Source organism: Colius striatus, chromosome 10, assembly GCF_028858725.1.
Source record: "Colius striatus isolate bColStr4 chromosome 10, bColStr4.1.hap1, whole genome shotgun sequence".
In the NCBI taxonomy this organism is placed as follows: Eukaryota; Metazoa; Chordata; class Aves; order Coliiformes; family Coliidae; genus Colius; species Colius striatus.
In genome coordinates this window covers 31,594,813-31,617,109 of record NC_084768.1, presented here as the reverse complement: position 1 = coordinate 31,617,109, position 22,297 = coordinate 31,594,813, and the positions used below count along the sequence as shown (strand labels likewise).

Sequence of the window (22,297 nt, the reverse complement as noted above, 5' to 3'; positions counted from 1 at the left end):
GGGACCTGTACTGTGAGGGTCCCAGCAAACCTGCCTTGGCCTTCGTTGGGCTTGGAAGCAAAAACCCTCTGCTTTCAGCTGTGCTCCCAGGCAGAGTGCAGGATAGGCCCCAGCATCTGAGAGCAGGGAGTTCTGTGAGATGCTTCAGTCCCCATTGAAGCTTTTGCAGAGATCACAGTGTAACTGAGCCCTGTGTAAATGAATCACTCTCCACCATAAGAGCAGTTAAGGGAGATGGAAGAGGTGATGCCTGCTGGAAGGCTGCTCCGTGCCCACTGCCACCTGATGATGAAGAGTCCTTCCCCTTCTGTGCTGGAGCTTTTGTTGTGGCCAGTTCTATGCTATTCGTGCCAGTGGATACTCAGAGCTAAGATGGCTGTTGATTGTGCCTGTACCTGCTTCCTCCCTGGTCCCCCAGATTCACATCCATGCCTGAAGGGGGCATTTTTGCTAACTCCATATTGCTCTGTTAAGCAAGCTGAGCTCTTAAGCCTCCTTTCCCAATGGCTTCATTGTCATTCAGAGCCCTTCAGGGCTCAGGCCTGCCCCTGTAGATGCAGGTGTCTGGGACTGCACCCAGGATCCTTGAGGAGTCTCAGCAGAGCCTTCTGTGATTAGCACTAAGGTTTGTCTGTCCTTACCTGGTGCTCCTGGTACAGCCCAGGGTGCTATTTGCCTTTTCATAATCATGTCTCCCTGGTTCAGGAGTCACACAGTGGTTACTGATACGATACACTCAGGCCCTCCATCACCTCTCCCAGTGACTTTCATCTCAAGACAGAAATCCTCTGTGTTCCTTGCACTTAACATTCAGCCCATTCCTCTGGCCTCTCAAAAGTCTTGGGCTTTTTTTTTTTGCATGATCCCAATCCTCTTTTGTATTAGTGCCTCAAATTTTATCAGCAGGCTCCTCATCTCTGCCAGACTCATTAAGTACTAGGCAACGTGAGTCCCAAACCCCACCCTGGAGGAGCTCTGTTGGTAACCTCTCCAGCCTCCAACATCCCCTTTCAGCGCTACCAGCTTCACTTCATAATTTTTGTGTTAATTCCTATCTTCTCAGCTTACCCAAATTTCCCACGTGGCACTAGATCAAATCCTTCCTGGAGCTCAGATAAGATATACCACGATTCCTTTGTCTAGAAGTATTACCTTATCGAAGACCACTGCAGCATTAGCACATCACTTCAGCAACACCAACCTGCATTCTCCTCCTGGTTCTTTCTCTCAGCCTGCTCTGAAGCCTTGCACGCTGCTGGAGTTAAATCACTTTCTCTTCCCTCTTCAGTGGCCGTGCATTTGCTGTTCCGTGGTTACACAGCTGTTCTCGTGGCTTTAGGAGTTTGCTGGGGAACCCTGGCTGCTAAATGTGCTGCGCTTCAGCTCCAGAGAACATCCAGTCCCCGTGTCTTGCCTCGCTGACGCTGATCTCAGTGCACCAAGTCACTCACGTTTTCCTTCTGCTTCAGCTCCCCCGACCTTCTCTTCTGAACCCTGTTCTCTGCGCCCCTGTGCCCTTGCCCTGCCTTGGCAGTGCAGTCACTAATGAGAATGGAGCAGCCATCACTTTTATTTTTAGGATCAGTTATTAATCTCCTTCCCCATTTGTTGCACTCCTGCTCTTTGCCTCAGAAGAAGAAATTTCCCCATGGCTTCTGCCGAAGCCACAATGGCTGTGGGGGCAGTAGGACTCCCTCCTCTCCTGCCACATGCAGGGGGCTGGGACAGAGGGAGCAGGCAGGTCCTTGCACCTCGCTTCCACCAGGAAAACTGGGAGGAGGCTCAAGCGTCTCTGCAACCAGAGGAGCCACTACCTCCATTTCTGCCTGCCAGCACCGCCCTGCTGCCTGTGCCCCTGGTGTGAACCGTGTCCCCTGACCCGCTCCTCCTCCCCCGCAGAGCCTCACCGTGGTTTTCCGGGAGCCGTTCCCCGTGCAGCCGCAGAACAGCGAGAGCCCTCTGCCCCAGCTCGTCTCCACCTACCACCACCTCGAGTCCGTTATCAACACCGCCTGCTTCAACCTCTGGACAGGCCTGCTCTAGCCCTGGCCCCCACAGCAGCGCCTGCTGGGCCGAGGGGGAGGAAGGGGCCGGGGCTGTGGGGCAGCAGCCCTGCCTGCAGCCTGCAGGCGCTGAGCGGAGCCCCGGCCCGTGCCCCTCCCCTGCTGGCTGGGGGTGGCTCTGCCCCTCGCTGCACTGACTGGGGGGGAGTGACGTGGCCTGACCTCGCAGCCAAGCGCAGGGGCAGGAGCGTGGCTGCAACAGAGGGACTCTCAGGGCCGTGGCTTTGGGCTCTCCGGGGAGTTGTGCCAGCCAGGAGCACACGCAGCACAGGGCTGTGCCCTGCAGTGCTCCAGCTTTCAGGGGAAAGGACCAGGGCCATGGGCAGGGAGGCAGCCTGCTTCTGGTGCTTGGCTTTCAGCAGGAGAGCACCAGCTAGGACAAGAAGGGTCAGCTGGACCAGGGGAGGGTTTTATGGAGATGTACATTAACACCACTGATGTATCTGCGAAATAAACTGAACCCGATGCCCCCTTATGTGCTGGAGCTGAGGATGTGGAAAGCCTCTCCCCGGGGCTGCAAAGGCATCCTAGGCTTGGGGACTGGCTGGGTTTGCACCAGTCTAATGCTTGCTCTGGAGCAGCAGCAAGGCACACCCCCCCTCAGCCTCTGTGAGCAGGCAGCCCCAAGCCTTGGTTTGGGCAGCCTGGGATGGGGCTGCTTGCTTCTGTTCCCCTCTTGCACGGTCTGGGCTGGGCCCTGGCAGCAGCCTGGAGAACTGCAGGATATTGGAAGCCCAGAGCCCTCTTCACTCCAGCTCTAGTCCCCACCTGGAGCTGAACGGGGACACCCACACTGTTTCCAAGGAATAAATCCTCCTCTGAGCAAGGGAGACTGAAAACCTGGGCACCTGCAGACTGGAGGTGAAGGTGTGTACCTACAGTCACCTACAGTACTGCCCCAGCCATCACGACATTGATAGTGCTACAGACAGTACCTGAGTAGGCTCCAAGTACTTGGGCAGATCCTAGAAGGGCCCAGGGAAGTGAAAAGGGACAAAGATGCTCCTAATGTCGCTCTAGGAATCATCCCACCCACCACTGTCCCTCAGAGACAGGACAGACATGCTCCTTGGTGAAGCCACTGCCTTTTATTGCCATGGTGCCCTTGCTTTACTCTGCAGCCATGCTGGTCCCCCCGGGCTGCAGGCCCCTGTTCTGCCGGTACGAGCGCAGCCAGCCCAGGCCTTCCTGCGTGTCTCCTGCAGGGACAGAGCCCGGCTGAGCTGGAGCAGCTTCTGCTCCAGGCAGGGCTCTGAGCCCCAGGCAGGGGCTCTGCTCCCCGCTCCCTGCCCGCCCCCAGGACCTGCCTGGCTTTGCCCAGGCCCAGCCTGCTGGTTGGTGGCTGGGGCTGCCTGCAGCCCCGCTCACCTTTGGGAGCATACTCGCAGCCCACATAGCCAGTGTAGCCAAGGGACTCCAGGAGATCAAAGATGTAGGGGAAGTTCAGCTCCCCAGGGCTGTCGGGCTCGTGCCGCCCCGGCACCTGCGCAATCTGGATGTGACCTAGAGAGGGAAGGGGCGAGGTTCTGCCCCGGGCAGCCCTGCCTGCAGCCTTCTCCAGGCATGAGACAAGGTGGTCCAAGAGCAGCCCCACAGCCCCAGCCAGCCACAGCAGAGTGTGGGGCAGGAGGGCCTCATCTCAAAGCCACTCCTGCCCCATGGCCCCAGAGGTGCCAGTTTGGGTGCACCGTGTTACCAATGAGTGGGAAGTATGTCTCCAGGTTGTGTGACAAGTTCCCATCCATGATCTGGCAGTGAAAAAGATCCTGGGGGAGAGCAAGGAGAAGGGTGGTGCAGCTGTCCAGCAGTGAGTGGTCAAGGACGGCTGTGCTACTGCCACTGTCCCCCCCATGTCCCCTGGAGACCTGCGAAGGTCCCTGGCAGAGGTCAGACCCTGGAGAGCTTCAACGCTGACTCACCAGCTGCAGCTTCAGGTTGGGCCGTCCCACCTTTTCCAGGATGGCAGCAGCTAAAAGGGTGCAAGAAATGAGAGACCATCACCCCCTCCAGGCTGGAAGCTTCAAGGTGAAACCCCGGGATGCGCCTTCGTCAACTGTGCTCCCTCAGCATCTCCCTGCAGCCGAAGCCTTTCAGCCTTTGGGGATCCTTCTCCTCCCTTGAAGGCGATGTCTGCCTTACCTTGGTGCGGGGTGTTCAGATAGTAGCGAGGGTCAGTGATGCGGTTGTTAATGGGCTCCACCAGTCCCGTCATGTCTTCCTGCAACCACAGTAATGTCAGCCTGCAGAGCATCCCGCCACCTCTCCCCCAGGGAGCACTGCTGCCCCGTGCCAGGCTGGTGAGGACCCAAGTACCCCAAGAGCTGCATCTGCGGAGCAAAGCCCCAGTCCCTGCTTACCTGGGCCAGGAGGTCCGCAGCGTATCTGAGATTCTCAATGAAGGTGGTTTCCATCTCAGCTGCCACTGCTGCCCGCTCCGTGCCCTGGGGCACCCGCCCAGCCATCAGGTGGATCCTGCAGACAGAGGGGGCACAGGCAGCAGCTCCAGTCCCCGAGCAGCTGCTCGGGTTTAATTCACCTTCCTCTGCCAATGGAAAATGAGGCCTGGCTGAGGCAGCAGACACAGGAGGGGTAAGAGGAGCCTTGTCCCATGCAGGAGGCCTGACAGGCAGCAGCGAGCCACGGGGCACAAACACACCATCCCCTCCATGTGTGCAAGGGCACATCTTTGAACTTCTCGCGGCGCTGGGCTACGCCAGCTGCACGTGCAGCTCAGCGGCCAGGCGGAAGCAAAGCTCCTCAGCAGCCGCCTCGGGAAGGCCAACAGTGGAAACAAAAGCCTTTTCAATCTGTCTGTTGGGCAAAAGGGTCTGGGTGAGCCCTGGCCTGCCTGGCCCATAGGCTGCCTGGCCCGTGCCCTCTGAGGAGCTCTGGACTGCGTTTCCAATGGAGGAAAAGGGTACTACAGGGTGAAAGGAGGAAAAGGGTCACGTTGGTTTTCTGAAGGGGGTTGGGCCAGGCTAATTGCATCCCTTACAGTGTCTCTGCTGTAATCAGTGTGGCCTTCAATAAGGCAATTGTTCTGGTGTCCTGGGGGAAACTGGTGTAAACGGGAAGGAAAAAGGCAGCATTATCACGGGCACTGTTGTGCGGAGCCTCCACGGCATTGCGCAGGGTCGGAGGAGAAGGCACAGCAGCTTTGGGGCTCCCCTTGGCCCCGCACCCAGGGGTGTGCAATGAGCTCCCTCCAGCCAAGCGGGCGGCCGCTGCCCAGAGAGGCGCCGCAGCGCAAAGGGCGAGCGCGGCTCGGCAGCGCAGCGGCAGCGGGGGCGCAGCGGCGGGGTGTCGCCTCACACCTACCTGGGGCAGCCCACGGCCCTGGCGTACTGCACGGCTGCGGCCAGGCCCTGCCGGAACGCTGCCTGCCGCCCGGGCACGGCCGCCAGCCCCATCTCGCCCGCGTCCTGGTCCCCTGGCACAGAGCGGCGGGGTCAGCGGCAGCGCGGCACCCCCGCGCCCCCGCCCGCGCAGCCCCGGCGCCGCGGCAGTACCGGGGGGAGCGTTGAGGAGGACGATCCGCACCCCCGCCCGCTCCGCCGCGGCCCGCAGCGCCTGCGCCGGGCAACCCGCCGGCCAGGCCGCCTCGACCGCCTGGAACCCGGCGGCGGCCGCCGCCTCCAGCCGCGCCGGCAGCGCCGGCAGCTCCGGGAAGAGCCAGGACAGGTTGGCGGAGAAGCGCAGCGCCATGGCCGTGCGGCGGGGCCGAGCCGCGGGGCGGTGACGGTGCGGCGATGGGCGGCCCGGGGGGAGGATCCCGCCGCTCCCCGGCCCCGCGGCCCCACGGCCCGGCGGGCACGGCCGGCCCCGCGCCCCCGCACGCGGGAGGGAGCGCGGCCTTTGTCAGAGGCGCTGCGGGCCGGGGCCGTGCCGGGGCCGGGCCGCCTCCTGGGCAAGGTGTTGCTGCCGGGTGCTGGCCTGGCGCGCACAGAGCGCCGTGTTAATTGGTTTCCTGGGGACTTGTCTCTACCAGCGGCTCATTATGCGAGAGGCGCTTTCTCTTCTGCCCCACACTCTGCATATTTGACCGTGCAAGGTTCGTCTCCACTCGTGCGGGGCTGTGGCTCTGGTGTGCAGAGGTCAGACCCTGGAGAGCTTCAGTGCTGGCCGTGCGGTGCCCGTCCGCAGCCCCGTGCGGGCAGTGCCCGCGCTGTGCGCACCCGCAGGCGCAGCTCAGGGGCTGCCCGGTGTGTGTCCTGTGCAGCTCACGGCCGCCCCGGGGCCGTGCCAGCAGTGGCGCTGTGGGCTGTGCACCTTGGTCAGCCCCTCGTGCTGAGCCCGTTCCTGAGGCCTGTCGCCTGCCTGCCCGTGCTCAGGAAACCCTCCCTGCTCCAGCTGCTCCGTGGTGGTGGCAGAAGCCCTTCGAAGCCCCCAGGGATCTGTGCTGCTTCGGAAGAGCTCACAGGCCAGCCGCAGAAAGAGGTTTTTGGTGGGAGGTCAGGGCAGTGCCAGCAAAGGGGAAAGCAGTGGCAGTGCTATCCATTAAAGAGTCTCAATTCAATTGAAGATATTGATCAAACAATTAGAAGAAGCTCGACTCAACTTTCCAGCGATGAGCCAAAATATCCCCAGTGATGGACAGCCGTGCAGGGGGTGGCATCCCCGTCCCCAGCCCCACATCCCCAGCCCTCACCTATCCCCGGCACACACGCTGCCCTGCCCGCAGCTGCCGTGCCGGGGGAGCGCTGCCCCTTCCACGCATCCCACCACAGCCTCGCTCTGCGGTGCGTGGGGTTGTCATCCCAGGCCATGCCCAGGAGCTGCCCGGGTGCAGACGTGTGCGTGGATGCCAGAGTTGCTGTGCTCCACGCTGAGGCATTAATGGCGCTTTATGTTTCTGGCAATATATCGCATCGATTTCCTCTTCTGATAATTGCGGTTCCTGCACTGCAGGCCGCTGTTTTGTCACTTTACCTTGACGGGGCGCAGTGGATTTACTCCCTGCCGTGCCACTTGCAGCTCTGGAGCCGTGTGCCACGCTGCAGCCTGCGCCCGGCAGCCGCTGCTCAGGGGAGCTGGCACAAGCACGGGGTCAGATGGGCACCCGTGTCCCCACTGGCAGCGGGGAGGAGGCGGCGGCAAGGGCGGGCAGCTCAGGACTGAGCATCCCTGCTGCTGCCTGGGAGTTTTATTGGCCCAAAGCAAATGTAGCTCCTGCACGTTTTATTAGCGAGCTGACATTTTGGCACAGCCCCGGCTCTGGCCTCTGTGACAGCCAGGATGGGGAGGGGGCGGGTGGCCCCCACACTCCAGCACAGTGCCTTGGGGCACTTGGTGGTGCCAGAAGCTGCAGAAGAGGCAGCCCTCCCACCCTGAGCCCACTGCAGAGGGGGCACCGGTGCTACCGGTACCTCATAAATCCCCCAGCTCATTGTGCTGCAGAGAAGGTTTTATCTCCCTCCTTTATGAAACACATTTAACTTTGATTTGACATTTCTGTGTTCTAACTACCTGTCCCCAGGCTCCCAGGTGGCTCAGCTGGCACCTCAGGGCTGGGAGGGCCGGGATGCTGTGGGCTGAGTTGCTGAGGAACACATTCCCACCAGGGCTTTGTCACCCATGTCCCTCCTAGGCACCCCCAGACCTGTCTCACTCTCTCTGTGACCTGCAGCTGTGTGAGAGGCTCCAGGGCTGGGGCTAGGAGGGAGCACCCTGGGTATCCCTTTCCACCGGACTTTCTTCTCTGCTGTGAAGTGCGCCAATATTTTGCGACAGTGTTTGTTTTTTGTCTCTTGCAGGTCAGTAAATTCTAGTCTGCTGTGCCCTTGGCAGCCACCTTTGCTGCTCAGCCTGTTTCCCCTTCCTGAAACACAGCACTTGCCTGGGTTGAAAATGATGGGCTGCAGCAGCCCCCATAGCTGAGGCTTGTGCTGCTCCTGTGGGGCATTACCCTCCCAAAGGGAGCCCCCTCTTCCTCCTTGTCTTCTTTATGTCTTCCTTTCTTCTTCTTTTCTCCTTTTTCTTTCCCTCTTCTTCCTTTCTTTTTCTTTTCTTCTTCCTCCTCCTGCTCTTCTTCCTCCTCTTCCTGTCTCCGCTCCTCTCCCTCCCCTCCATCCCTCATCCTCTCCATCCCTCATCCCCTCTGTCTCTCCAGCCCCTCCAGTGCCAGGCATCAGGTGGGAGATGCAGGGGAAGACAGCAGCACCAACTCTGTGCCAAAGATTTCGGTGAGGTGCCTTAACGAGCACGTTGCTCCTCTGAGGCCTCGCTTTCCTACAGCCTCCAAAACCACTGGGGTAAAAGAAAACCTATACATCATGTTATGGGAAACTAATGCTCACCAGTTTATGGCTGTTCTTTGTCAGAGAGGATGGAACCCAGGTGGGGATGGGATATAAACCCCAGCAGAGCCAAGAGGAGCTGTGCACCGAGCGGCCCCGCGGCTCACACTCGGGTGGGCTCTGGCGTGGCTGGATGGGATTCTCTCACTATCCCACGATTTCATGGGAGATTAATGAGGAGGCCAACTTCTCCTCCAGCTCTTGGAGGAGGCCAGGGCAGGCGGTGCCTGGCCCGCTGAGCTGGCAGATGTTGTTTAACGTTCCCGGCAGTAATTAATAGACGGCTTCATCACTCTGGTATGATTCAAGCATGCCGGCCCGCTTCTCTCCAAATAGAGAGCAGAAATGTTTGTTAAACATGGCTGGTGTTTTCTCCTGACCATCAGCACTCGAGCAGCTCCAGTGGCTGCAGGATTTAGTGCCTTGCCAGGATTTCTTTTGGCCTCACGATGCCGTCTCAGTCCATCCCTCTGCTGCTGGATGCTCCTGGAGAGAGGCTCCCTTTAGCACTTTCCCTCTGATTTATGGCCTACTGGTTGCAACCTCTCCTTTACACCATGGTTATGGCTTACCCCCTTTTCCATTCATTACCTACCCTGATGGGGAAGGGCAGGGTCTGGGGAGGGATTCGGATGCTCCCACTGCCGCCTGCTTGGCTCAGCCAGTGCTGTTGAGGTGCCCAGGGTCTGGGGGAGCAAGGGTCCAATGCAACCAGGCATCTCCAGGGCACAGCTTGGTACTGGCTCCCATCTGCTTTCACAGCCTCCTGGGGCTCAGGGACCAGCCCCAGCTCTGCCAGCCCTGGCACACTCTACCCCCATGCCCCATGCCATAGGGTGCAGGAGCTGGCCCACCCCTCCCTAATGCAGCCCTCTGCTGCCTGGTCACCATGTTAAGCCACCTCTTAATTAACCAGGCTGATTGTAACGTGTTTTTAGGGCATTAAAATTCAATTGTGGAATTCTCCACTGGCTGGGCTCACAATGAATACAGAAGTTTGCCTAATTAGAGCTGACACACAGCTGGCAGGAGAGCCAGACAAACCACCCCACCAGAGCTGCCTGCCTCACACCCCCTCACCCAGCCCTAGCAGACCCAGACCTGCTGTGGGCACCCAGATCTGCTGTAGGCACCCAGACCTACTGTGAGTACCCAGATCTGCTGTGGCCACCCAGACCTGCTGTGGGCACCCAGACCTGTTGCGAGTACCCAGACCTGCTGTAGGCACCCAGACCTACTGTGAGTACCCAGATCTGCTGTGGGCACCCAGACCTGCTGTGGCCACCCAGACCTGCTGTGGGCACCCAGACCTGTTGTGAGTACCCAGACCTGCTGTAGGCACCCAGACCTGCTGTAGGCACCCAGACCTACTGTGAGTACCCAGACCTGCTGTAGGCACCCAGACCTACTGTGAGTACCCAGATCTGCTGTGGGCACCCAGACCTGCTGTGGCCACCCAGACCTGCTGTGGGCACCCAGACCTGTTGTGAGTACCCAGACCTGCTGTAGGCACCCAGACCTGCTGTAGGCACCCAGACCTACTGTGAGTACCCAGATCTGCTGTGGGCACCCAGACCTGCTGTGGGCACCCAGATCTGCTGTGGGCACCCAGATCCACTGTGAGTACTCAGACCTGCTGTGGGCACCGAGACCTGCTGTGGGCACCCAGATCCACCGTGGGCACCCAGATCCACTGTGGGCACTCAGATCTGCTGTGGGCACCCAGATCCACCGTGGGCACCCAGATCCACTGTGAGTACTCAGACCTACTGTGGGCACCCAGATCTGCCGTGGGTAGCCACCTGCTACCATGGGCACCCATCCCTGCTGTGGGCACAGGGAGGGCAGTGCTGCCTGTCTGTGGTGTCCCTGGGGACAGCTGCAGCCCTGCACCCATGCTAAACCCCTGGCAGGGCACCAGCCAAGAGCAGCAGAGATGTTTCTTTATCGGCAGCATCAGGTCTTCACTGTCATTACCACGGCAATTATCATCTCATTTGGAGTCTTTAGCTGCCATAATCTCTCTTGCACTGATTTATTCTTCAGGCCTCTTCCCCAGCCACGCAAGAGGGAGGGAGCCATCAATAAGGAGCCAACGAGCTCCATCTCCCTAGGAAGCCTTTTGCTGGCTGGAGCAGAGCAGAGGTGCCCTGTGGCCAGGGCATCATCCTGGCAAGAGCGGGGCTGGCCCATGGCGGGACGGGGCCAGGGACAGACTGAAACCTGCCACCCACTGGCACCACTTTGGAGACCCCTCCCCAAACCTGGTGCCTGTTTATCTCTCAGCTGTTGTTCCACCAGCACAGGCAGGGCTGAGCCCACCTTGCACATAGCCAGGCTGGGAACCAGAGGAAGGTGTTCACTCTCCAGGGATGGGTGGAGGGACGCCAAAGCCACAGCTTGCTTGTCTTTCTCCTATCTCCAGACCAGGCTATTGCATGGAGTTAGTTTTCTCCCCATTTGCTTCAATCAGTACCTCTGTGACTCTGCCCTTCACCAAGAGCTTTGCTGAGACTTTGCTCACGTGCATTTGCCAACTCCCTGCTCCCGCCCTTCCCATTTCCCTGTGCTCTGTGCAGCTCTGGCCTCCTCTGCCACCTCACAGCCGGGCCGCCTGGGGCTTTGCCAGGACTGCACTTTGGTAACGGCTGCTGGGCAGAGGTGCCAGGCACCCTGAGCTGCCCCAGAGGAGAGGCAGAGTGATGGGATGGAGACAGTGCCAGGTGAGTCAGCTCTGAGTGGGCTCATGGCATGGCTGCTGCTTCCACTCACTGCAGCTCCTGAGCCAGCATATCTCTGCCGCCCAGCTCTGGCACATGAGGCCACGGCTGGCCTTGCTGTCCCAGCGCAGGGCTGAGGCCATGCTGTGGGACTCCCAGCTGGTGCATGCCTTGGGAAGGGCCCGGTGGTGATGGGTGGTGCCATGGGAAAACATTTGCTCACACCACTGTCCCCACTGCTCAGCCTCCCCTGGGCACTGCTGCCTCTGGCTTCCCCGGGGTGCAGGAGGGGGGTCCGTGGGCTGCTATGAGCAGCCAGCCCAGCTCCCCCCATACACGGGTGCTGGTGGCAGCAGCTGCCCTTGCTGTGTGCAGGGAGCAGGATGCTGTCCTTGCAGTGCCTGCAGGAGGGTCTCTCTTTGCTCCCACAGCCTGGATCACACCCTGAGCAAAGCGAACTGAGCGCTGCAGAGCCCCAGTGCCTACCCTTGCTCTACCCCGCACCCCCACATCTGTGGCAGGATGCCTGGGGCAAATGTGGGGTCATCAGTACAAGGGGAAGCCACTGGATGTGGACATGGGCAAAAAGCCACTGTCCAAGCCCCCACACCATGGTGTGGCCCAGCTGCAGGACAGGACACAGCAGCCTGGGGCAGGCAGGGTGGCAGCAGTGCCACCGTCCCAGTGCAGCAGCGCGGCTCCCAGCCCCCTCCACGGCTCAACCTGCCTAATGGAATCCATTTATATGCAAAATCCCCTGAAAAAAGCAGTAATTAATGAAGTCCCTTTCATTACCATTATGCAAATGCGATTAATTTCAGCTGTTATGAATATGCAAATATTACAATTATGATCTAATTGCCAATGTGTGTAGGGGTGCAGGCTGAATATCAACTCTCAGCCCAGGCCCCAGGAGCTTTTGGGTGCAGAGCCACTCTGGGGTGTTGCAGGGAGGAGGGGATCAGGGGGCTGCCCAGCTGTGGGGGCTCTGCCTGCTCCTGCTGGCTCAGTGGGAGGCTGTGTGTGTGACCAGGCATCAGGGGCACCACCTGCCCATGCCACAGGTCCTGCATAGGGCCCCTTTACTCTCTCCCACCCCATGCTTCAGAACAGGCTCCTCGCTGTGCCACAAACCCTAGCCCCTGTGCCAGTTATGCCTGCACCAGGGCTGGGGCTGGAGGGCTCCCCAAAAACAATCCATCCATCCATCCATCTGCATCCCAGTTCAGCGTTATAAGACATTCATCCTGGGCTGCAGAGAGGAGGACGAGGAGGGTTACCAGGCAACTCGGTGCTGCAGTGCTGGAGGGCAAGGAGGCAAAGCAGCGGGAGGCAGAGACCTGCCCTGACCCTGCTCCCTCCCAGGCCAGGTGATGGTGGCCCCATGCCCCCATGCACTGTCTGTGGGGTGCTGCTGCTGCTGTTAGCAAATCCCAGCTGCGTGTCACCAGCCCCGATGCAGCCTCAGCATGAGGCCACGTCACCCTCCACACACGGAGGTCCTCTCTTCTGAGCCAGCTGAGGAGACCTCGACCCACCATCCTGGGGGAGCTGAGTATCCCTCACTGCTGGGGCTACTCTGGCCTCACAGTGGGACCAGGATAGTGCTCTGTTTGGCACTATGGACATGTTATGCATGAGGCCAGGAGGATGGCCTGCGTGGGACCCTGGGGATGCCCTGTGTGGAGCTACCGGGATGCCCTGCACAGAGCCATGGGGATGCTCAGCATGGCCCCTGAGTGGGGCTCTGTGGGGCCACAGGGATGCCCTGCATGAGGCCAGGAGGTTGCTAAGTGTGGGTCCAGGCCCGGTGGGCAGGCAGGCTGGTGGCAGGCTGTGCCCCTGCACCCCGCAGAACATGGGTGTCATGCTGAGCAACCCCAGTTCTGGAGCCTGGCCCTCCTCATCCTGCCTCAGGGTCAGCAGGGAGGAGGATGCTCCAGCAGTTGGTCCCAGCAGTGCCCACAGCTGGCAAAAGCCCCTTCCCCAGGAGCAGAGCAGCCTGAATCTGCCCTAGCACCTCCCATCTCCATCCTGCCTTCCCTGCCAGGCAACAGCCCCAGCCCACCCCATCCCTCACAATGCTCCCTGCACCACCTGAGAGCAGAGCAGGGATCCCTGCCTGGCCCCAGGTGCAGGTCCCAGACAGTGACTCTGCCCCGTGCTGGGGTTTTGTTGTGCCACAGAGGATGGGTGTGCTGGTGATCCAGGGTGACTCTCTTGCCTTGGGTCTCTCTGTCCCAACAGTCCCATCCTGCCACCCTCAGCCCCCTGTTTCCAACCTTGTGGCTCCTGGCCCTGCTAGTGCAGGGGTATCCCAGGCTGCCACCCTAGAGGAGGTGTGGAGGTGGTAGGAGGCTGTAAGGACACTATTTCCCCCTGGGGACCCTAGCATCAGCTCCCCAGCAGCCCGAGCAGTCCCATCTCTGCAGCTCAGTGAGGCCAATGGGCCTGGATGGCTGGGACTGGAGAGGCTTTTCCTCACCCACCCCCACAACTCTCTATAGCATGGGGGCTGGCTGAAATCTATGTCCCTGTGCTGTCAACACAGGGACAAAGTGAGACCCTCCCACTGCTCACACTGCTTTGAGCATCATGTGCTTTAGTGGGGGACTTCTCTCACCCAGGGAGGAGGAATTGAGCAAGGCAGCAGGCAGTGGGTGCTCGGTGGCTGGCACCAGTCAGCAGCCTCCTTGCATGCACCCAGCAGCATGGCCTGGGCAGCCCCTCCGGCTTGTCCCTAAAACCCCTCATCCCCTGGCCTCTTCCCATGGGGCTCAACTAGAAGGAGGAGGAGGATGAAGAAGTGGAGAGGCTTCTCAGAGCTGCTGCTCGGTTTCCAAGGCAATGAGACGTGACGGCTGTTCATCCTGGCAGGGTCATCCCTGTGTGCTGGAGCCCTGGAGGAAGGGGCTGGGGGGCAGCCACAGCCCCCAGCCCCAGCATCCCGGCTCTCCACCCTGACAGGCCATGCTGAGCACCCAGAGCCCCGTCTGGGCGTGCAGGTCAGCAGGGCTGTGCGGCGCTCGGGGACACGGGGCTTTCGCACAGGCTGTCCCCTGTCAGCTGCCATCAGTGCCGGTGATGGAGCGGCACATTCCATCCCCCAGCACAGCTGCCACCACGTCCCACCGACACCAGCGGGGTGCCAGGCCCGAGGTGACCCCCAAGGGCTGCAAACCACGGGAAACACCAACGCACAGCGTTGCCGCCCCTCGTCCCCGGGGCAGTGCGGGCGCCCACGGGTGCCGTCCGCGCCGTGTCCTGGGGTGTGACGGGGGCACGCAGCCCTGCCTTGCCTTCCCCACGCCACCCCCTGTGCTTTCCCAACTGATTCAATTCAGAGAGCTTTCTTCCCAGCAGTGCCAATCGATGACCAGCCCCCCGTGTTACCAGCCCCCTGTGTTACCAGCCCCCCCAGCCCTCACGGTGGAGACGGGCAAAGGGAAAAATGGAGTTTGCGGCCGTCCTCGTTGGGATTTAATTGGGCGGCTTCACCTCGTTGCCTTAGTCCCGGGTGCTGAGGCGGCACAGCCCGGCCGCCTGCTCCCCTTATTTATCACTTTTCCAGTCTTTGCCTGCTTGCAGCCGTTGGGAAATCGATGCTCCCGCCTGCGGCCTGCCGGGAGCGGCCTGGCCCCGCGGCCGCCCGCCCGGGGATCCATCAGCCGCTGCCGTCGCTATCGACAGGGCGATTGGGGTTTAAGAGGCGCTTTGATAGCAGAGCCGGCGCACATTAAGTGCTCGTCATCAGGGGATGATCATGACTTATTGCTGCTAATCCTGCCTGCACAGTGGCAGGGCCGCGGGGCTCTCCCTGCCTGTGTGTGGGGCACGGGCGCGAGGGCCTGCCGGGGACGGGGCGCTGCCCGCTCGCTGCGCTCAGCCCCCAGGGCCCTGAGGCTCTTTGTGCTGGAGGGGCTGCTGAGGACTTTCTCTGTCCCCTCCCCACACACCCAGCCTGGGCAAGGTTGAGTCCTTGTCTGGCTCCTGCAGGCGCGGAGGCTCCGGTTGCAGCCACAGCCGCTGGTACCTGTGGAGGGGGCAGATATGCACACATTGTCCCTCTTACCACTCATTGGGCAACCCCAGGCTCCAGCACTGGCCTCAGTCCTGCTATCTCACACCATCACTCCCTCGAGCCATCAGCATCCTGGTCCCCAGGAGTCTCAGCTGGGTTGGAGACGGGACCAGGATGTGTGAGAGCAGCAGCACTGCCAGGTGACCCTGTACAGCTCCTGTGCCAGTCCAGGGACAGGGAATGCCCAGGCTACACAGTGCCCACCTCTCCTGCAGGCTGGGATGGGGGAACCTGTCTTCACCAGCTCATTCCAGGTGGCTCTTGGTGCAGGTGGTCATGGAAATGCCAGCTTGGCCCTGGATCCACGTTCATTCCCCTGGGTCCCTCCTCCCTGGGATGCTCTGGGATCCCTGTGCAAGCCCTGGCAGTGCTGTTCCCCAGTTGAGCTACAGTGGAGCATCCACCAAGCCCTTTGCTGATGTGGGCTCTTGCTGTGAAACTTCTGGGTTAGTGTCATCAGCCCTGTCGCTTGGAAGACACCCAGCAATGAGCAGCTGGAGAGAGAGAGATCCTGGGTGGCAGCAAGCAGAGGCAGCTGTGGCAGCACAGTGGCTCTGGCACATGCAGGCTGCCAGCGTGGCACTGGGAGTAGGATCACAAAGCCACTTCTTGGCAGCCCCATGCAAGAGGTGGGACCAGAGGGTGACCCTATCTTGTCCTGTCTGGGTGGAGAAGGAGGTGCCAGACCCCTCGCAGTGGCACTGGGGCAGACAGGGAATGCTCAGAGGTCTCCCAGGAATGGTGCAGAGGACAAATTGCCAGCTGGATGCTGGAGCCTCACTGGTATGGGGTGGGTGCACCCAGGAGGAAGGGCACATGGAGCTGGGAACGGCCCTATGCCCGGCTGCTGCAATCACATTGACACCCATCCATCCCTGCACGTGGCCCAGCTCCATCTCCAGCCCAGCTTGAACTCCTGCCCTGGTCAGTCCCATCCTGGGGCTGTGCCAGGACCAGCTGCTCTGGCAGTGAGAACCCTGCTTCCAATTTCCAGCCTAAATTTGTTCGATGCTCCACAGTGCTGTGCCCTCCCAGGTGCTCATCCTTGTCAGTGTGCTCAGAGACAGCTCATCCCTTCCAGCTCCTGGAAGACGTGGGTCTCCATGGGGATCTCCTCAGAGGGACAGCGGGGTTTGTGTCAGAGGGGCTGAGCACAGATGCCCTCCCCAGCCCCCTGCCCTGCCCTGCTAGCCAGGTCATGTCCCTGCTGTCTGCCCTGAGGTCAGAGTCATCCCAGGGTGACAGCTCTGCCTGCTTGTCCTCATTGCCATGGCAATGGGTGCTTGCCTCCCTGTAGCCCACAGGGTAGCCCTGTAACAAGGGGCTAATGAAATAAAGAGATCAAACCAGCCCTAGTGGGGCTGGTGACATGCTGCTGACCCCCAGCTTGTATGACCTCAGGGCCATAACCACCAGCAGGCTTCTGCCAGGGTGAGGAGCAGGTACCGCCCGGGGATGCTCCGGAAAGGGCACGCGGATGAGCTCACCTCACTGCCGCCGCCTCTTGGGCCCCCCCCTTTCTGGAGATGAAAGATTAAAGCAGAGAGAGGCTGAGTGGGGGTCTGGGGCTTTGCAGGATGGGAATTGGTTTCCTTGTTAAGCACTGGGTTTGGTTTTTCTAGCAGCCTGTTTATAGGAACGGACCCGCCCCGCCGTGAATTATTCATGGCCCCTCACAAGCTCATTCTCAAAATATCAATTTCTCCCTGTCATGCCAAGCAGCACTTAAGCCTAAAAGCCTTGTTAAAATGAACTGCTGGCCCAGTGAGCCAGAAGGGGATGGGGGCAGCCAGGAGCCAGGCTCTGCAGCCAGGTCCTGCCCTCGGCCCAGAGCTGTGGGAAACAGTGGGAATCACAGGAAGGAATCAGTGTGAGTTGGAGCGTGGGCATGAATGAAGGTGGTGGGCATCACCATGGAGGGGAGAAAGGAAAGCTCATTGCAGCACCCAGGGACTCTCCCTCGCTCTCAAGAGCTCCCCAGGTGTGGGGCACACGTGGATCTTCCCACTCCAGGCACCACAGCAGCGTTTACAGAGCCACATGAGAAATCAGTCAGGTGGAGGAGCTGGGATGAGCACCTGCATTAGCAGGGGGAGCTGCCAGAGTGGGTGGGAGGGAGGGAGCCACTGCCACACTAAGCCAGCCAGCTGCAGCTGCAAATGGCCCAGACATGCTCCTTTCCCTTGGGGGTGCAGCTGGGACACTGGAGCCTCTGTGCATTCACACAGAGCCCTGCTCGGCCAGTCACTCTGCCTGCTGGCAGCCGTGGCTCTGATGTCCTCTGCTCGCCTGCTGGCACAGGCAAGAGGGCAGGGCGAAGGCATCTCTGGGTGCTTGGAGGGCACTGGGAGCACCCCAGCCATGGCAGCACCCCTCAACACCCCATGGACATGGCCAGGGACAGACGGCATGGCCCTGACCCTGCCCCGGCACAGGCAGCCCTGAGCAGCAGCAGGGACCCTGCAGGCAACAGCTGGGCCCCAGCAGCACTGCTGGTAATTACTAATTAAAATGCAGATGCTCCCCAAACTGCAACTTTTAGTTTCTCTAGCAACTGCTAAATCAAAAGCAACGAGGCAGGGAAACATCGAGTCATGTAGTGGATGCCACCGTGCTGGTGCTGGTGCCAGTGCAGGCAGCAGAGCCTGGTCCTCACCTGGCAACTCCCAGCCCAGCCACACAGATGCCACACAGCCACGCTTGTGCCACACAGATGCCACACAGCTGCCAGGCCTGCTACTGGGTGCCCAAGGGGTGGGTGCCCCACGCCGGGCAGGGGGCTGAGCATCCTGCCTCCACCCTGATGCACCCCAACGCAGTCCTGCCTGGGCAGGAGGGGCTCAGCCCCACAAGACTAGATGTTCTCCTTTTCTCTTCCTTCGTGAACCCACCACCCGCTGCAGGTTACCTTCCCCCTGCCTTCATGGTGATGGTGGGTGAGCAGAGGGCGGTGTCCAGCCCATGGCTACACTGGGCATCCCAAAGCAGGGATGGCAATTATGTTTGCCTAGTACCATCCTCTCCTGCCTCTGACAGCAGCTCTCAAAGGCAGGCAAAAACCCCAAATAGAGAGAAAACTCAGAGGTTAACATGCTGTGCCCACAGAGCTGTGTTAAAATGTGCTTTAGGAAAGAGGACACTCCATCTCTTCTTAAACCTTCACCAAAAGTTCTCACTGGTGTCACCCCTTGCATTGCAGCTCACGGTGCTGCACTTGGCCTGCCACCTCAGGCTGCAATGCTGCAGCAAATCATCTTCTTTCTCCTCGTTATTTCACAAGTCTTCCTCATGCCAGCCAAGTTTTTGCATCCTCAAAACAGGATCAAGTTTCAGTCTCCAGGGCTTCTCCTTGTCACGGCCCTTCCTTGATGCCTCCAGATTAACAGGGCTGTTGAGGGAATCTGTCCCCAAATGGGTTTTTAATTCATCTACTATGCTCTCAGTTCCTCATAAAACAAGTTTTTAACCAAAATGACATGTGACAATAAGTGACACACTGGAGAAAAATCAGTGGTGCTCTGCCAGTGCTTCTGCCTGTACCTGCCAGGCTCTGCTCCTTCCCCAAGAGACAGCGAGTTCGTTGTACAGGGCTGATGTGGGATACCCGGTGCTTCCCCTCCCAGCTCTTTGACATCACCTCAGATGAACCCTGTGCTTTTTTTCTGAGCTCAGCATCTCCCCAGTTGCCCTTGCTTTTTGCACCATCCCTTTCCCTTTGCCATCCTAGTCCAGAGGAAAGTGACTCTGCCTCTGGCACACAGCTCGGGCCAGGCTCCAGGCTTTGGGCACCACTCCATTTTTTCCATCATTTATTCAAATGAGTGTCTGGAAGACTCATCAACAAGACCCCTTGTCAATAGGGTGAGTTACCTGCACCCGGGGCCCTGCCCCAGCCTGCCGCCGCAGGGCTGCGGGTCGCCTGCCAGCCACATGCCAGCCCCAAAGCAGGTGCCGGTGCCGCCTGGTACCCAGCTGCCCTGGGTGGGTGGATGTCAGTGTGTGACAGTGTGATCATCTCCATGACAACGGTGTGTGGCAGCGCAAGCACCGGCTGCTCTACAGCGATGGTGCTGGCACCCTGAGCGAGGGTTGCCCGTCAGTGTGTTACTCGTAGAGGCACTGGGCACCTGATGGCGTGACGTGAGGGGCTGCCACGAGCCCGAGCTCCACCTCAGCGAACCCACAGCTGATCCCTGCTCGATGCTCTGTGGGAGCGAGGCAGAGCTGTGACGGTGGCCAGCTTGATGGAGGCAGTGCAGGGAGCCAGGGACCGCCGCATCTGGGTCCCCTCTCCCCACAGCCAGGGCAGAAGCTGCTCAGGAGCATGACAATGCAGAGGGTGCTGCAGCTCCTCTGCCAGCATGAGCCCCTGTCCCTGGCAGGCAGAGGGCATGGCAGCATTCCCATATGCCCTACACTCTTCCCCAGAATGGATGCACTGACATGCAGATAATGAGTACAACATCCCCCCACCAAGTGGAGCCGGGAGAAGCCCACCCTGAGCCCTGGTGTGGCAGCCCACCTTGTGCCCAGGGTAAGCACCTATGGGCCAGGGGCTGCTGCCACACACAGAAAGAAAGGAGGGAGGGAGGGCAGGCAACTGGCACGTGAGTGCTCAGCCTTACTCCTGTCCCCAGCACGCCTGTTGCTTGGAGAGAGCTGCCAGGGAGAATGGAGTGGGCACTTAATCTCTCCCTATAAGTTTAATTAATGGGCTCCAGCGCTCATTCTGTGCTGCTGCCTTAATTGGTACAAGCTGCAAATGCTGTGGAGCCTGGAAAAAAACATTTGGAAATGAAAAATATATTAAGCAGGAAACAGATCAATGGCTCTTAATGAAGCTGATTCGGGACTGCCTGTCGTCACAGGGCTGGGGTGGGAGACTCCGCTGCTGCCCAGGCTCCATGGCCCTGGCTCCCACCCTCGTTAGTGCCAACAAGCAGTCACTGGGATGGGAGCAGCAGCTCTGCTCCTGTCCCCAGGAGAGTTGGGTTGGGGCTGTACCTGCACTGTGAAGGGCTGTGGGGCTCTTCCCCTGTGTTTTGGTGGGCGGCCTGAGCTCTTCTTATACATCTGGAGAGCCCCACATGAGCACAGCTGGAAGAGCCAAGCCCCTCCCATATCTGCAGAGGCACCTCCAAGCACAGCTGGGAAACCAGCTCTGCACATCTGCAGCCCCTGCCACAGCTGGGAGGAACAGCCAGGCCACAGCTGGGAAACCATTTCTGCACATCTGCAGCCCCTGCCACAGCTGGGAGGGCCAGCCAGGGCACAGCTGGGAAACCAGCTCTCCACATCTGCAGCCCCTGCCACAGCTGGGAGAAACAACCAGGGCACAGCTGGGAAACCAGCTCTGCACATCTGCAGCCCCTGCCACAGCTGGGAGGAACAGCCAGGCCACAGCTGGAAGGGTGATCCCAGAACAACGGGCCCATGTAGGGCTGCCCAGGACCAGCCCCAAGAACACCTCCAGCCCCCTGGGGCTGGAGTGGGGTGGCTGAGGGCTGCAGGCAGCACTGGCCATGTCTCATGGTACCTGGTTTAATGTGAGTTTCTGCCTTTACGTGGTGCATGGGGGGCTGGGGCTGACTCGTGTGATGGGGCTGGGGGCGGCGGGGCTGTGCTGAGGCTGTAATTGCCTTGGCTGTGCACAGAACATTAGCTGCGCTTCCCAGATATTTACACAGGGGAAAACAAAGTCATAACTCACCAAACAAATAATCTCAGAGGCACAGCGCTCGAGGAATGGGTGCCCCCCACACTCACACAGCTGCCCCAGCACAGAGCATCCTCTGCCATCTCCCGAGGGCTGGCAGTATCCCCCTAGGCCACAGGCTAGGGGGTAGAGAGGGCACCCAGCGAGCTGAGGAAAGGGCAGGTCATGGGTGCTGGCATTCAGCGGTGCAATTGTCCCTCGATCCTCCTTTCTGGGGACAGAGGGGTGAGAGACCAGGGACTGGGTGTAGGCAGAGGTTCCAGCTCCTGCGCAGAGTGGTGCAACACCTGGTGCCCCCAAATCATAGGGGAGTTGTACAGGTGTCCCACATGCCAGTGCACACCCTAAGAGCACCCATCCGATGGAGCCCAGGCCCATGAGACCTGTAATTCACCCTGAGCCCCACAGAGGAGCGAGATGCTATGTGGGAAACGGGAACCTCAGCGCTGGCCCGCTTCACACAATACATTTCATCTAATATTTGGCATTTCGCTTCATCTACTTGACAGACGGCTAACAAATTAGCACGGCATGGTATCAATAGCTCCAGACTGTGTAGATTAAAATCTGTTTAACCAATAGATCCCAAGAAGAAAACAGCGAATGAGGGCAGCACAGCCACGAGGGCTGGAACTCTGCCTGGGCTTCAGCACAGCCGGGAGCAGAGCAAACCCAGGTGGCATCCACGGAGGCTCAGCTACCAGGCGACCAAGCAGGAGGGCTCCGTGGCTCCTGATGCTGGCAGGAGCAAGGAGGACCCCAGCACAGCCCAGCCCAGCTGTGCAGGGCTGAGCAGAGCCTCAGCTGCCCAGCTCGCTCAGCCACAGGTCGGGATCTGCCAGGGACTGCTTTGATTTCTGGCTGCTAAATCCCGGCCCCACTAACGTGATTGCTAAGGCACACGGCCCCTGACGGGGAAGCACACTGCAGCCTGTGTGCCTGTGGCAAGTTGCAAACCTGGTATGGGGCTGTGTCCACACTTTTAATGTGGTAATAGCTCCACAGCTCAATTAGGCCTTTGGCTCAGTCCCCTGATGGTCCCCAAGAAAGTGCTTAAGTGGCTGCACTCTGCCATGCTCCTGAGGCGAGGGCAAGGGTAGGGTACAGGGGTTAGAGAACCCCTTTATGATGCCCCAGGGCCTCCAGAGCTGCCCTTTGGTGGCAGTGGCTCCACATAGTACCCCACAACACCTGGCTGGGGACAAGTATGTGCCAGCCATGCTGCCCCCACAGACGGTCCTGCCCTGTATGTCTGGGTTGCTGTGCTGATCCCAGAGGTGGGCAGCAGCAGATGAAACCCAGTTCCACACTGGTTTCCCTCCTGCCTTGCAGGGGCACTCCCCCCATCGGGCTTGAGCTATGTACAGCTGCTCCTCCCCGTGTCTACTTAGAAAAGGAGAGAAAAAAGGCCCTGGATAAAT

General features: G+C 59.9%; 2 protein-coding genes across 8 annotated transcripts in view; one reads left to right on the top strand and one right to left on the bottom strand.

Annotated features, from left to right (window-relative positions):
• Nucleotides 1-2,538, top strand: part of SZT2 (SZT2 subunit of KICSTOR complex) — a 58,240-nt gene extending 55,702 nt beyond the window's left edge. For all 7 annotated transcript variants that reach the window (XM_062004342.1, XM_062004336.1, XM_062004340.1 and 4 more), the window contains one exon: nucleotides 1,900-2,538. In XM_062004342.1, the coding sequence (XP_061860326.1) occupies nucleotides 1,900-2,043 (144 nt within the window). In that variant the 3' untranslated portion in view covers nucleotides 2,044-2,538. The remainder of the gene's footprint in view (nucleotides 1-1,899) is intronic.
• Nucleotides 2,539-3,132: 594 nt separating this feature from the next.
• HYI (hydroxypyruvate isomerase (putative)) lies at nucleotides 3,133-5,784 on the bottom strand. The gene is made up of 8 exons (XM_062003813.1): nucleotides 5,573-5,784; nucleotides 5,382-5,493; nucleotides 4,421-4,535; nucleotides 4,203-4,281; nucleotides 3,983-4,032; nucleotides 3,760-3,829; nucleotides 3,432-3,566; nucleotides 3,133-3,262 (listed from the first exon to the last, which is right to left on the bottom strand). Exons 1-8 carry the CDS (start codon nucleotides 5,766-5,768, stop codon nucleotides 3,174-3,176), a joined length of 846 nt encoding a protein of 281 aa, XP_061859797.1. The 5' UTR covers nucleotides 5,769-5,784; the 3' UTR covers nucleotides 3,133-3,173.
• Nucleotides 5,785-22,297: the final 16,513 nt, after the last annotated feature.